The 14,760-nt window shown below is 26.8% G+C and overlaps 1 protein-coding gene across 2 annotated transcripts in view; it reads right to left on the bottom strand.

The window, feature by feature from the left end:
* Window positions 1–13,984, bottom strand: part of LOC107452601 (5-hydroxytryptamine receptor) — a 141,693-nt gene extending 127,709 nt beyond the window's left edge. Inside the window, exon 1 of one of the 2 annotated variants that reach the window (XM_071187889.2) lies at window positions 13,900–13,984. Coding sequence is in view for 1 of the 2 variants with exons in the window: in XM_071187888.2 (XP_071043989.2) it covers window positions 13,900–13,960 (61 nt within the window). In the remaining variant the exon portion in view is untranslated. The remainder of the gene's footprint in view (window positions 1–13,899) is intronic. The other variant, XM_071187888.2, reaches the window with a different exon arrangement.
* Window positions 13,985–14,760: the final 776 nt, after the last annotated feature.

Genomic DNA, 14,760 nt, shown 5'->3' with positions numbered 1-14,760 from the left:
TAAAATTTCACTTATCTAAACCATCCACAAATCATTGTTGCTAAAAGTGTTCGTTTAAAAAATGAATACTACTAGCAGGCTAATATATTTCATGAAATTTGAAAAAAAATTTGCAATTTCAAAAGATTGAATTGGAGATAAAATAAAAATGGAAAAGAGGGCAACTTTTTTCTATCTTAATTTATCCACTTTTAAATTTACTTTTTATCATGTTCCATTTTAACAATGTACTTTACCTTCCAATCAATTTTAAAATCTGGTATTTAACACAGCAGGATTTTTTTTAAACTTGTGCCTTTTAACATCCCGCATTCAATTCATGCATTTTCTATTTCATGTCTCAACTGATATCCGTATATTTCTTGTCTTATTACTCGGAACTTTCACTGAATACAATTCTCTGAATTCTCTTTCACTTTCAAATGTTCACTGCGAAAATAAAAGAATTTATTTAACACTCGCAAAATGTTGTGGGGCTTTAGAGCTGTTATTTAAAGTCAAATATAATTATCGGTACAAACAAAAGATTATATTAAACAACTAATTTTTCTGTTCTGTTTGTGGATAAAAAGAAACTATTCTATTTTTACATTGGTACACGGAGGAAAAATTCTGGTAAAATTAGGGTTACTGGTACTGTAAGATAAAAACATTTCTGGTAAAAAAATATAGATGTGCGGTTTGTAAAATATTCATTTGATAATTTTTCCGCTCGTATTGTAAAGGTTTACCAGAAATTATGGTTTTCAAAATTACAGTTCTTATTACCGCACATTTAGTAACAAATCCTAACATTTTAATTAACTTCAGTGTTATTTATCCTTTGAGATAAAGTTATCATGTCTTCTCGTATTTAAAACATTAAAAGGTTGAAAAATGCTTAAAGCTTTGAAAATGGACATTAATATTTTGTTTATTTTCCTTTCACACAGCTAAAATAGTTGTAAAACAAAAAGGTGAAATATTTTATCCATTTCAGGCTTTTTTTGAAGAAATAATATGGAAACAGAGAAAGTGTACTGCTGTGCAGTAGCAACAAAAATTTTTTTAACAATTCCTTTTAGTGGTAATTTACACTGTTTTTAAAAGCAAAAAAAAGAAAAATATCCACCGAAATCCATTTATCATTATTTTTACGAAAATAATTCGTATTACCGAGTAGAATAATTTATATTCAGTTATCTATGCAATAAATTTAAAAATAAATTTGACTTATAATGATTCCAAAATAAACATTAAAAAATAGTCTTGTTATCTGTCAAATTGATCGATAGTGATAGATGGATAATGTATTTCAAACAAATCTTAAAATGTAAATGAATGCTTCATTCATTTTATTTGTTATTCAAGTAGGACATTTCTTTTATTCTAATATATACAATAGTTAGGATTATATTATGTGTATTTTCCTTGTCTATCAATCAATAAAGATATTTAGGGAAAATAAAAATATGCAACTAAAATGTATAATAACTCCGTAAGAGACAACAGTAAGAAATTTAATTATGTCTAATATTCTAGCTTCTAAAATAGCTGTTTTGCATCCCCAAATATTTATGTTTTAATCAGTAAATCAATAGACATATTGATATAGTTCCTTTTATATTATTTTGATATAGTTTATTTTATCTTGATATAGTCTATTTTTTATTATTTTGATATAGTTTGTTTTATATTATTTTGATATAGTTTATTTCATATTGATATAGTTTATTTTTTATTATTGATATATTTTATTTTATATTATTCTGCGTTTAACAGCCAACACAATTCTGAGTTTACGACTATCAATGTTCATCTCTGTAGCCTTGCGCCTACAACCTTCGCACACAACCTTCGTGGAGGACTTTTTAATGGAACTAACACGCATTTGAGTTACACGGAGAGGAAAGCTGCTAAAACCTCCCACGGTTAACCAGACGACAAGGGGATTTTCACCAATGATCCGTCTACCACAGAAGATATTTCCCGTTAAGACTGCGGTCGGCGCGAGCCGGGAGCAAAAGTCGTATTAGCCAATCCTCGTTGGGATTCGAATCTGGGTTCACGTTATTGGGAGACAAACGCTCTCTCCCCTGAGTCACTACGTCTCCATAATAATATATTTGCCACTTTATAGTTAATGACAGCAATAAATAGTCGTAATTTGACATGTCACACATTTTAAATCTTCAAGAACAAGTTTCTTCTCGTCTCTTTCAATTTCAGTATTTTTGAAGGATTAAACAATTACGTATACGCAATTTTTTATTTTTTAGTTTTATACAATCAACGCTTTTTTATATTATTTTACGAAAATCAACGTATAGTAATAACTAACGCGAACAAATATATCTTCCGTGATCAAACTTAGAAAGTCAAAGTAGAATAACGTACCGTTTTCTGCATTTAAACCCTAAATATTCAATAAATTAACGCCAATCAACAAGCATTCTTAATTTATTGTAACTCGACAGTTACTCAATATACGCCATTTAAGGATTTCAATTGAAGGGGTTGTCATCCTCATATGGGTACATCATAATATGGGTGTCACGATGCCGAAGTCCTACAGACAGATTTTTTTTCTTCGCTAAACCTAGTTTGCAATCCTCTGTGTTTTCGTTCTCCCGTTTAAGTTTGATGCAACATTAAGGTGACCAAATGTTCTTTAATTATGAGGACAGTCCTTTTCAAATTCTTTGAGGACAAAAAATGTACTCCTCTTGAATTTCTCAAATGTTCTGAAATTTCTGCGAAAGCATCTCATTGTTTTTTAGATGCAATGGAATATCAAAAAATTAGAAGGTTGTTTGTTTTTTAAATAAGATAATTTTGTCCTAACGAGAATTAAAATGAAGTATAAAAAAAATTGCTAATCATACGCTCATTTATTTTACATGTGTTAAACAAATACAAATCAAATATCTGTTATTTCAAAACCATTTAGTAATGAAATCAAGTTTGATAAAAATGGTTCTGCTCCTGATAATAGTAATCAGTTTAAGAAGCAAATCTTAGCTACACTTATAAATTAATAACTTCCATAAATATATGGGAGTCCTCACATCGCAAAAGTTATCGAGGACGTTCCGTTAATTAATCCTCAAATCATGGATTCGAAATCTGGTCAACTTCTGCAATATACTCGATTCCGGCTAAATTTTTTCGATATCCTCTAAATTGAACTCTCAATGCATTTATATTTCATTATTTAGAAGAAAAAATGTAAAGGATATTGCATTTTTATTTTCAGATTTTATAAACTTCATTTTAGTATTTTATTTTTTATTTTAATTCCATTCTAACAACTTGCGTCATTCTCTCTTCTCTCGGGAATGGAAAGTTATTGAATTTACACAACGATTATTATAGGCTAGTCATGTTATCAATTTATACCCCAATACAATTTTATTGTTAGTGTACAATTTTATGTATCTTATTAGGGAAAGGGCAATTTTTCTATCATTTTATGCTGTTCTTATTATCAGAAAAATGCGCATAAATATAGCGTTCATATTTCTACATTGCAATCATTATTATTAATAAAACAGCAACATCTACACAAAACTAATAATAATTTCTTCATCCTAATACTAATAAATATTTCAGTATAACTTTCTTCTTTTTATGATTTTAAGATAATACCTAAAAGAGAGTCATCGCTACCGAAATGAAAATTTCACAATTTCAATTATTTAAATATAAAAGTAAAGTGTTATTTACAAAAATAATAATCTACTCACGATAATACTATATATATATATATATATATATATATATATATATATATATATATCTGTAAAAATCTGTTTTTCTTATAAGATTTCAAGTTAAGAAGTGAAAAATAAAAAAAATTTTTCAACATCAAACTAAAGCAAATTTTATAAATCTAACAGTAATACCCTCATTCTAATACTGATAAATATTTCATATAACAAGATAAAAATATTTTTTTGTAAAAATCATTTTTCTTTTGTGATCTAAAGATTAAACGTGAAAGAGAGTCAGACGTCATCAAAATGAAATTTCCCCATTTTTAAAAAGTCAAATATAAAACTAAAGCGATATTTACAAATCAAATAATAACATACTCATGATAATACTAATCAATTTTTTAATATAACTACAACATAAAAATATATATATTTCTGTAAAAATCTATTTCCAAGATTTTAGATTTGGAGGTGAAAGACAGTCCATATGGATTTTAACTCACTTCCAGCATCGATTGGGTTTGAAATGATTTATAGTTGTAAGAAGGAGGGTCTCTTTGATGCTTTTCTAGAGCGTAATTCTCAGCAGCTTAGCTGGGATTTAAAATATCGAATAGAAGAGAGAATAGCCTTATTCTATTATTACCCAATTTCTAAATTACTCTTTTCAACAGAATATAATTTAGTTAGAAATTTGGTATTGTTTTCAAATATTATACTTATATTTGATATTTTTGTCATGTAAACTTTTAGATGTTTGCTATAAATCATAATGGTATTTGGTGTTTCAATGTTAATCCTTACAAACTAAGGGAAAATAACGTTGGGTTTTACGGTTGCTTGCTTACTTTTACAACGTTTTAACTGCGTTTGTTATAAAAATAAAACTATTTGCGCTTTTTTACCGATTTGTAAAAATATTTTTACTATTTCTTAAAAACAGTATGCATAATTATACATACTTTTAGTAAATGTACCTCTATGTACCGTGCATGGAGAAAAAATTCTAGTAAAATGATCGTACTGTACGGTAATGACACTCCTGGTAAAAAAAAAACATAACCACATAAGTTAATAAAACCAAAATATACGATATTTAAACCATATATTTTAAATATATATGTTAAAAGTTTACCGGAATTTCTGGTATTCAAAAGTATAGCTCTTATTACAACATTTTCAGTAAAAAATATGAAACTGAAATGTAAATTTATCGAATAAATAGCTCTACGTTATCACGAAAAAAATATCAGTTTTTAACTTAAAGCACCTTATTTTATTGTTAACTTTTAATAAAATTATTACCAAAGCTCTTCACTAAAAGTTACAGAGCTTTATGGTGTTCCCATTGAGTTCTTCTCTTTCGTTTTATATATCTCGTATAATTTCCAGCATTTTTTTAATTTTGTTACTCTGACAGATTATTTCGTAATTTTTTCGCATCGAGGTTTGAGCGGCATATATGTAGTTAATTGTTGCGCTATTTAACTGAGCATTTAATCTAAAACAACGTAATTAGTAAAAGTTCGTTGAAATTGTCATTTTCAACATTTGCATGACAGAAATTATGATAAAACAATAGACAATTGTATCATTATAGGAGTGGAAATAAAATCCACAAATTGGTAACTCAAAAATTTTAAAACAATGACACTCATTTTACACTCGAAATATTATTTTCCCCTTAAGTAACCGATGACAAACTTTTTGAAATTGTAACAATACGATAGATACATTTGAACCTAAATTCATAAATTCGTGAACTACATTTTTAGAACAAAAATAGTTTCTATGATTGTTACACACATATACATAATTTTCCAGAAACGAATGTTAGATATTATGACTGTCAGATTACTCTGTCCCCATCAATGAAAAGCATAAAAAAATCTAGAGGCTACTTTAATTTTGACTGACTCTTAGAGTAATAACTCCAAACTAACTAACTTTAATTTTGAGCGTAACTCCGAATACAAAGAAAGAGGCAGCGTCAAGTATCCGGACAAATACGCATTTCTGGAGAATTTTTTCATTAAACTCGCCTCATTTGCATTTCATGAGAGAAGGTCTCTCGTGCTCAACTTGGCGGTAATAGCTAATGCAGATAAAACTAAATATCCTGTCCCGAGATTTAAACTGGGACGCAAGATCCCCTGAGTCGCATCGGATCGGCGGTGTGCATTTTATTTTATTACCGTGTACAGAAAACAGAGTCACGTGGAGTATTCACGGTACTTTGGTGCCGCTAGATATTTTTTTCTGAGTTTGCTTTGAATTGAGGAATATTTTCTCTGGATTAGAAACTTGGAAAGCGCTAGAAAGATTAACTGTTTATTTATTGCTACAGAAATAGGAAACATATATAAATTGTTTAAAAAAAGTATTGAACAATTAGATTTTTTTTATCATGCTATTGTGCCATCAAATTTGACATTCAATTCAATGCATTCTATTGTTATTGCTGATAGTTTCTAATAATAGAGCAATCAATTAATAATTGCCATTGATTACCAAAATTTTTTTAAATGTTTCCCTGTGGCTGACAATTTTTTAATTTGTTATAACTGTTTATTTATTGCTACAAAAATACGAAGCAGATATAAATTGTTAAAAAAAAAGTATTGAACAATTAGATTTTTTTTATGATATCATGCTATTGTGCCATCAAATTTGACATTCAAATCAGTGTATTCTATTATTATTGCTGATAGCTTCTAATAAAAGAGCAATCAATTAACAATTGCAATTGATTACCAAAATGTTTTTTAATGTTTTCCTGTAGTTGACAATTTTCTAATTTGCATTGAAATTAAAGATAAGGATGCCAATAAAGTTTCAGAAAATTTATTTCAGTGAAAAATTTTGCTCAATATATAGAATCGAGAGACTGTTAAAGAATTCAGAGAGTTTGCATTTTTGGTTAACATGGAACCCATAATATAGTGGTGTCTAGGTAATCTTTACTTTTTGTGTGTGTCTTTTCCTCAAACTTAGTTTATAACACCGTTTCAATTCGTTATCTTGAGTATGTTAAGTTGTTTAAATTTGATGTGGTATAGTCGATTATGGACCATGAATAATTTACCTGTATATTCAATCTAACATTTTGAAAATAACATTAAAAAAATCTATAAATAAAAACTCCTTAGCTATAAAATTGTTTTTAAATTCTTTACCCAGATTCGAACTAGCTAGTTTTTGAACAATGTATTGAAAATATGAGGTCTTTGATTATTTTATTACGGCTTTACGTTAAAATCCTAATCTTTCTTAGGAACATTTGAACTGTTAGAGCGATTGGAATTTAAAGCTATTGTATTTTTGGTATTAATTATTTTATTTTAACTGTATCTTTAACTATTTCCTTTTTTTTCTATTTTTTTGCGATTATATTAACATTTGACTATCAGATGTACCGTTTGACCTATTACATTTGTATTTTTGATAATTGATAACACAAATTCCTAGTATTTCCCATTTTTACTTGGTTTTAAACCCGTTTGTGTGATGCGGCATGCCTTTTTTAGAACCTTGTGCTCAACTTTTAATCAATTCAATCTGAGGTAAACGCAAGACTCGTGATCTTAACGTACAATTTGATCTTTTGAGGTAATATTTTCTCTGTTTCCCCGTTTTTTCCTGAGACTTCATTTACAACCCCGTCTGTACGTTAAAATTCGTTTTTTTTTTCTGCGCATTATCTCCGATTCTGCATCTTGCGCTATCAAATTTTGCACTAAGAAAAAAAATACCAGAACATGGTAAATTTTACCGTGTTCCTGGCTCTATGGTAACACTAAAAAGTGTGGTAATTTTTATCAAACTGCTTTGGCAATGATTGTGGTAATATTAACAATAAAATATTGTTTCATAATTTGTGTTAAAATTTCGTAAATATGGTCAAATTTGTACTTTATTATGATAGCTTAGTGGATGGCATAAAAATCTTTCATTCGGTTAAATTTACTTTTCAGTTTCGTGTTTGTTACTAAATATGTGGTAATAAAAACTATAATTTTGAAAATCAGACCCATTTCATATCAATGGGAATATTTCTAAATGAATGGTTTCAATACCATATATTTTATCTTATTAGAATGATTATGGGGTTTGTTTTTATCAGAAATGTCTTTATCTTACAATACGGTAATTTTAACACAACTTATTTCTTTGTATACATTTAACTCAAAGACACACATTAAGCAACTATACTTTCAAAGTTAACTAACATATGACAAACGTTGCACTTTCTTAATTTTTCCTATATTTTTCCTTAAACATAAGGAACAGAAAACTTTAGATCTATAAATGTTTGCACACTTTGTATTAAAAATTGCAAACGCAATAGCCACTAGTATCTTATTCTAATAATCGAATTAAGCTCTTTTCATATCTCTCAAGAGAAAATGTCAACAACATTAAAGGAAGGAAAATAGAAAATTATTTTAAATATGACATTGAAGTTTCTTATAATATTTTCAATATTATTTGATCTCTTATCATAGAAATGTCAATAAAAATGATGTAAGATTTAATGAATAATAATATTGTACAGATTCAATACTTTTACTAATACCCTATAAATACTCTATTTTACGTGTACTTGAAGAGAAGATTTGCAACGAAAGAAGAAGTTAACTGAAACCAAATTTCGATAAGGAACTAAAAAGAATAAAAATACTAAAACTGCATAAACGACGGAAAAAGCAGTGAATTCTTAAAATGATGAGTTCGTAAAGTGACGAAGGATTGTAAAGCAAGATTTAAATCAGTTTCATAGATTTTTAGATGCACTTTTAAGAAAAATGGAAATTCAATATTTTTGAGAGAAATAAGATGCTGTGCAGAAAGTATCTATACAACATCTATACATCTATGAGAAATATTTGTTAAGCAAACACAAAACTTGGTAGCATGTTGGATATATATATATATATATATATATATATATATATATATATATATATATATATATATATATATATATATATATATATATATATATATATATATATATATATATATATATATATATATATATATATATATATATATATATATATATATATATATATATAACAATGCACTCTGTTTCTGGTAGTCGGCGAGGATGTTTTGAATACCTTAGTCACCCATTAATATTTGATAATGTCCAAATTTATTGACATAAAATTAATGTCTATTTAATTGATGTGGCATCAAAAATAGGATTAATTTATGAATTTAAACTGAGAGGTGATGATACGAAGAACGTAATCTAAATCTACGATAAAGCCTATTTGGTAATTTCATAGGTCATAAAATGTACGAATTTTTACACTTTGCCATAATGCACATATACTCATCCAAGTTTTTATTAGTTAGAACTTGTATTTATAAATAAACTGAGTAATAAATATGGTGAAATGCGATTATTTTACAATTACGCCATGTAATAATGTATTAATAATGGCATTACTTACAATAACGATTTTCGGGAGTTTCATAATTTGCCTATGTTTTAACAGACATCGTTGAATGTTTTTCGGAAATTTTATTTTGCGCCTGCAGGATTTATTTCATGACATTCATCATCCTATTGATTTTGCGTATTTGCGTGCTGTTGGTATTTTTAACACTATATAAATATTTTAATGCATTTACAACTTCATTCACTTTTGCAAACATTGTATCACCTTTGTATCACTTTTCTCAGTTCATGCATTTTATATTGTATTCATGTCTTTTATCTGATTTTATTAATTTACTTGTACAGTTTTATCAGCAATAATTGCACAATGATAGTATTGTAAGCACTTTGACTTTGCCCTTTGAACAGTTATACTGCATGGTTTGTCAAAGCATGTCCGCTTTTGGACTTTGTGCCACTAAACCCTACATTCAATCAATCATTTAATCTGTTCTTGTAGCATTAAATAATTATTTTTTCATTAATCCATAATAATTGAAACATATAATCATAATTATGTTTTGTTTAATCATAATTATGTGTTGTTTGCATAATCATAATCATAATTAATTAATAATTAACATAATTAAATTTAATCATAATCATAACAAGAAGTTAACGACATACTGTTTGGTAGTCCATGATCAGTCTTGCAAAAGCATGAAACTGTTGGCTTCAGTCTAGATAATGCGTGGCTTTAAAGTCGAAAACAGGAAAAATATTTTGATACTACATTAGATTTTGCAAGAATGATATAGATGGAAAGTATAATAATGATATATGTCTTTATGTCATTTATTACATGAAATTAAAGAGGATTTTAATGAAATACTTTAAAGCAACTTTCCTTCAAAAAATTTATATCACCCACTCTCAGAACGAATTCTTCAGAGTGTTTTGAATGGGTCGTGGCAAACACGAGGATTAACATTGTCATTTTAAGATCTGATTTTTGATTAATTATTTTTATCGCATTTTATGTATTTATTCATAGCAACTTTTTATTACCTCGTACTTTTCAATATCAAATACCCTTTTTAATACTTGAATAATTGAGTTTTTTCGGATTCAGTGCTTTGTAGAAATACTTTATCTATTTAACTTAAGTCATACTCTAGGATCTTTACTCTTTTTTATTCATAGTATTCTTCGATTTGGCGACGCTTCATTTATAATTTATTTAGAACATTCCCTGACATTTCATTTAAAATGTTCCCTAACGTTGATTTTATTTTTATTTATAAAGTTGAGTGGTGTTGATTCTATTTTTTACTTGGAATGTTGAACTCGATTTTAGGAAATCGGATGGTTGCTCTTCTAAAGCCAAGAATAATTCCGTTTTTTGCACATTAAGATTGAGCGACATGAACTATAACTTCAACTGTAAAAGATACAATCTAAAACCATTAAATGTAGTTTTTAAAAACCTAAATAACTCCACTATCTGAGAAAAAAAATATATGGTCAAAACGACCAGAAAATGATAAAGGGGTTCTGGTAAATTTATCGGGATTCTGGCTCTATGAGAGCACCAAAAAGCACGGTTATTTTTACCGAAACGCTGATAAGCATAAAAACCATTCATTTGGTTCAATTTGCTTTTCGGCTTTGCATATTTTACTAATTGTGCAGTGATGAGAACTACAATTTTAGAAACCAGAATTTCTGATAAACCGTTACCATATGTATTGTTTAAACACCGTATATTGTGATTTAATTACAAAGAATCATGGTTTTTCATAACAGAAATTTCATTATCATAGAGTACTTCACATATTAATTCTCCAAATATTATTATAATGTCATTCTAACGCATATATATATATATATATATATATATATATATATATATATATATATATATATATATATATATATATATATATATATATATATATATATATATATATATATATATATATATATATATATATATATATATATATATATATATATATATATATATATATATATATATATATATATATATATATATATATGTATGAGCAATTCTACAATTACGGAACAATGAAGATGACACTTTGTTTCTCTAAAAGGGTGATTTTTTTTACACAAAATGACCCAAATATCTCATTTTTCGATTTTTTTTTGGTTACTACGGTTTAGTTTCAAAGCGACGATATAAGCAATTCTACAAATAAGCGCAAATTAGGCGGCCAAACAAAAATAAAAAATAATTTTTTTTTGGGGGGGGGGACACGCTATACCAAATACCAATTTTAAATTTTTCCCGATTTTTTCAATTTAGGAACTTTGATTAAATTTTTTTATTTTTGTTTTTTATACTAAAATATCTTATAGTACGAAATCTCTATAAATACGTGTTAGAGAGACATTATAATAATATTATATTTATGTAAAAATCGTTTTATCTGAATAAATGGCTCAGATTTATCTGATTATGTCAGAAAGAGTATGTCACATTTAAAGTATGTCACGAAGAAAAAATTCCATGTTCACGTTTTTTCTTGCCTTTTTAGGGTGTAAAAAAGAAGAAAATTCATGTAGAAATAGTGTGCCCCCCAAAAAAAATTTTATTTTTTTTTGGCCGCCTACTTGGCGCTTATTTGTAGAATTGCTCATATATATATATATATATATATATATATATATATATATATATATATATATATATATATATATATATTCTTTCTTGTAAATTGATTATCACGCTGAAATAAAATGTAAATATATTATGATTTACACAAAAGATTAACCAAGATATTAAGATAAAAATTATGCGATTTAAACTTTATTCTGAAAAATATTGTTTTATTGTAAATAACTGTAGGAATACTATTTAAATTGCAGAAGTAAGTTGTATATTTAATAAGTTGCATATTGAAAAAGCGGGATTTTTTTTATTTTTGCAGTATTCAGGAAATCATTTCCAAAAAACTGTCATTTTAAGACAATAAAAAAATGCTCAAGAGCATATTGAAATTAAAAATTGGATGGGTTTGATTTATATTTTGTATGCCAGTTATTCTTTAATCATTTCTATTATCATAATATCAAACAATTTACAACACTAACACAGAAAAATTACAGATATAAAATAAATATTTGTTTATTATAAAAAAAAAATACTCGCATCAAACAGATCTTTTACTTTCAAAGTTAAAATCTAAAAAGTTAATGCTACAAAACGCTATCGAAATTCTATTTAAGAGTATAAATAAATTACATTCGAAAGTTGGTGAATTATTTCTACTAAATGAAAAAAAAATATTAAAATTGCAAGTGATAATTTTTTTTCTTTATTTAAAATTACCTAATAAAGTGAACTAACTTTGATTTAAAAAATAAGAGATCTATTGTAATAAAGTAATTTGTCAGTTTATTAAAATTAGTGCCAGAAAAAAAGTTTTAATGAAAAAGTTTCAAGTTTCTTTTTATTTGACAATCATTTGTGCATAAAGCCGATATTATTTTTTTCCCTTTCTTATTAGCTAAAAAAATAATAAACTCAAAAGATGATCGCAATAAATGATTGAAACGTTCATATCAAAACTGTAAGGAAGCTTGGAAGAATTTGAATGACATTTTTTGTGTGTGTAATTATTTAATTTCTTTGAATATAAATAATAATATCAAACAATTCCTGATTCTAAACATAAGAAATAGTACTTTAAACCCAAAAATCGCATAACTAGCTATTATTTTGAACGTTATAACTTGAAAATACTTCTAAAAGATATTTGAAATAAAGAAGAAAACCAGAAAATCAAAGAAAGAAGTTTAGAAAACGAAAGAGAGAACCAGAAGTTTAGAAAACAAAAATTTGCATTAATAACTTTTCTTTTCATCGTCGAAAAAAATTTCTAAGAAATTATTTTACATAAAATGCAAATTATCGAAATCCCCTCTAAACATCTCTAAGAAATATCATCACAAAGGATTTCTAGCAAACAGTTCATATTATTATACTGAAAATGAAAATGCTTAAAAGAGAAAAATAACTTTGGTTGGAAACATAAAATGCCTTTTTTGCAATAAATATTTTGCTAGTGTAACAAAATTGTTACTAAAATAATAATTGTTTCAAGGCAAAAGTTGCAAAGCACATTTGTAATCAATTCGTAATAACCCATGTGTACAAAGTAGACGTTATTTTGGTCAATTTTTTGTATTTGAAGAACTTGCAGAGAAAATTGCAATTGAATAAAATTCTTTTAAAAAAAATTTGCGTTAATATATTTTGTTTCCAACGTCATAAGTCAAAAGAAATTCTTAAAAGTTATTCAATATAAAATGCAAACTATTAAAATTCCTTCTAAATATCTCTAAGAAATACTTTCACATATTACATTAAAAATAAAATCTATAAAATAATTAATTAACATTCGTTCGAAGCATGAAATAATTTTTCTCCAAACATTTTTTGGCAGTGTAACAAAATTGATACTAAAAAGAAGTTGTTTCAGCGCAAAAGTTGCAATTAAATAATAAACAATGTACACAAAGTGGACGCTTCATTTTGCACAATTTTTTGCATTAAATTAAATATTTTTTTTAAGAAAAGGCTTTTAAAGAACAAAAAAAAACTAAGTAAAAGAAATTATCTTTTAGAAAACAACAAATTTGCACTAAAAAGTTATAAAACATCAAATTCAAATCATCAAAATATCATCTAAACATCTCTAAGAAATACTATCAAAAATTGGTAAAGGCTTTCTAATAAACAAAATAAACTCTTTGACAAGAAAGTTTTGTGGAACGATGCAAACTCACCTGTTCCGAAATGGGATGTGGAAGATGCAAGTAGGAAAGAAAATCGGAAAGGTCCTCCCATCCGCGTGGCAAAAGACTATCTGAGGCTTGTGGATCGATGCTACATGCTTTTGCGTCATTCAACACATGCTAAAGGGATACCTGAGAGACGATTCTCTACATCTTCCAATATCACAGTTTTGTGAGAAATCAAAAAATTGTCGTGACGTAAGACTTTTGTCGATAATTTAGGTCCTTTTTGACTCTTTTACAAACCGATATTCCAAATAGATGGAATTCCATAGTAATTTTGAATTATCGTGACAATACGGTATAAGTTTTATTTATTTTTTGCATTTTCGAAGACGTCGTGTAGATTTTTCTATTTTGGTGTTGGTGGAAAGTCATGAAGAATGCTAACTAATAGCTTATAAAATTAATGTTTAATAGCTTTTAATTTTTTTTAAAAGTTTACTAATAACACAAATATATTTTTCAGCATGGATTAGAACTTTCTTCTCCATTGTAAACTTTTTTTTAAAGAACTTTTCACTTGCTGAAACCTGTTGAACATGATAAACTACCTTTAATGGTAATAAAATAGTCAATTACTATTTTAATATCTTGTTGCAAGATTTTAACGCAAACATATTTTGTAAACTTAACTGACAAATTTGCTAGCAAATAAAAGAAATAAGTAACTTTTATAAAGCGCACTAATTATAGAGTGTAATGGATATTTAAGTTGAATGCTATAAGCATCAATTTAGGTCTTTTTTAAACCTTTATAACCATATACGCCAAAAGGATGAGATCTCTTTTTAACTTAGAAACATCATGACAGAATGGTATAAGGTTTAGTTAGGTTTTGCATTGTCTGCA

Source organism: Parasteatoda tepidariorum, chromosome 11, assembly GCF_982258835.1.
Source record: "Parasteatoda tepidariorum strain Cologne lab strain chromosome 11, Ptep-v5.0, whole genome shotgun sequence".
NCBI lineage: Eukaryota > Metazoa > Arthropoda > Arachnida > Araneae > Theridiidae > Parasteatoda > Parasteatoda tepidariorum.
Note: the sequence above shows the minus strand (reverse complement) of the source record. Positions and strands in the feature narration are given on the sequence as shown.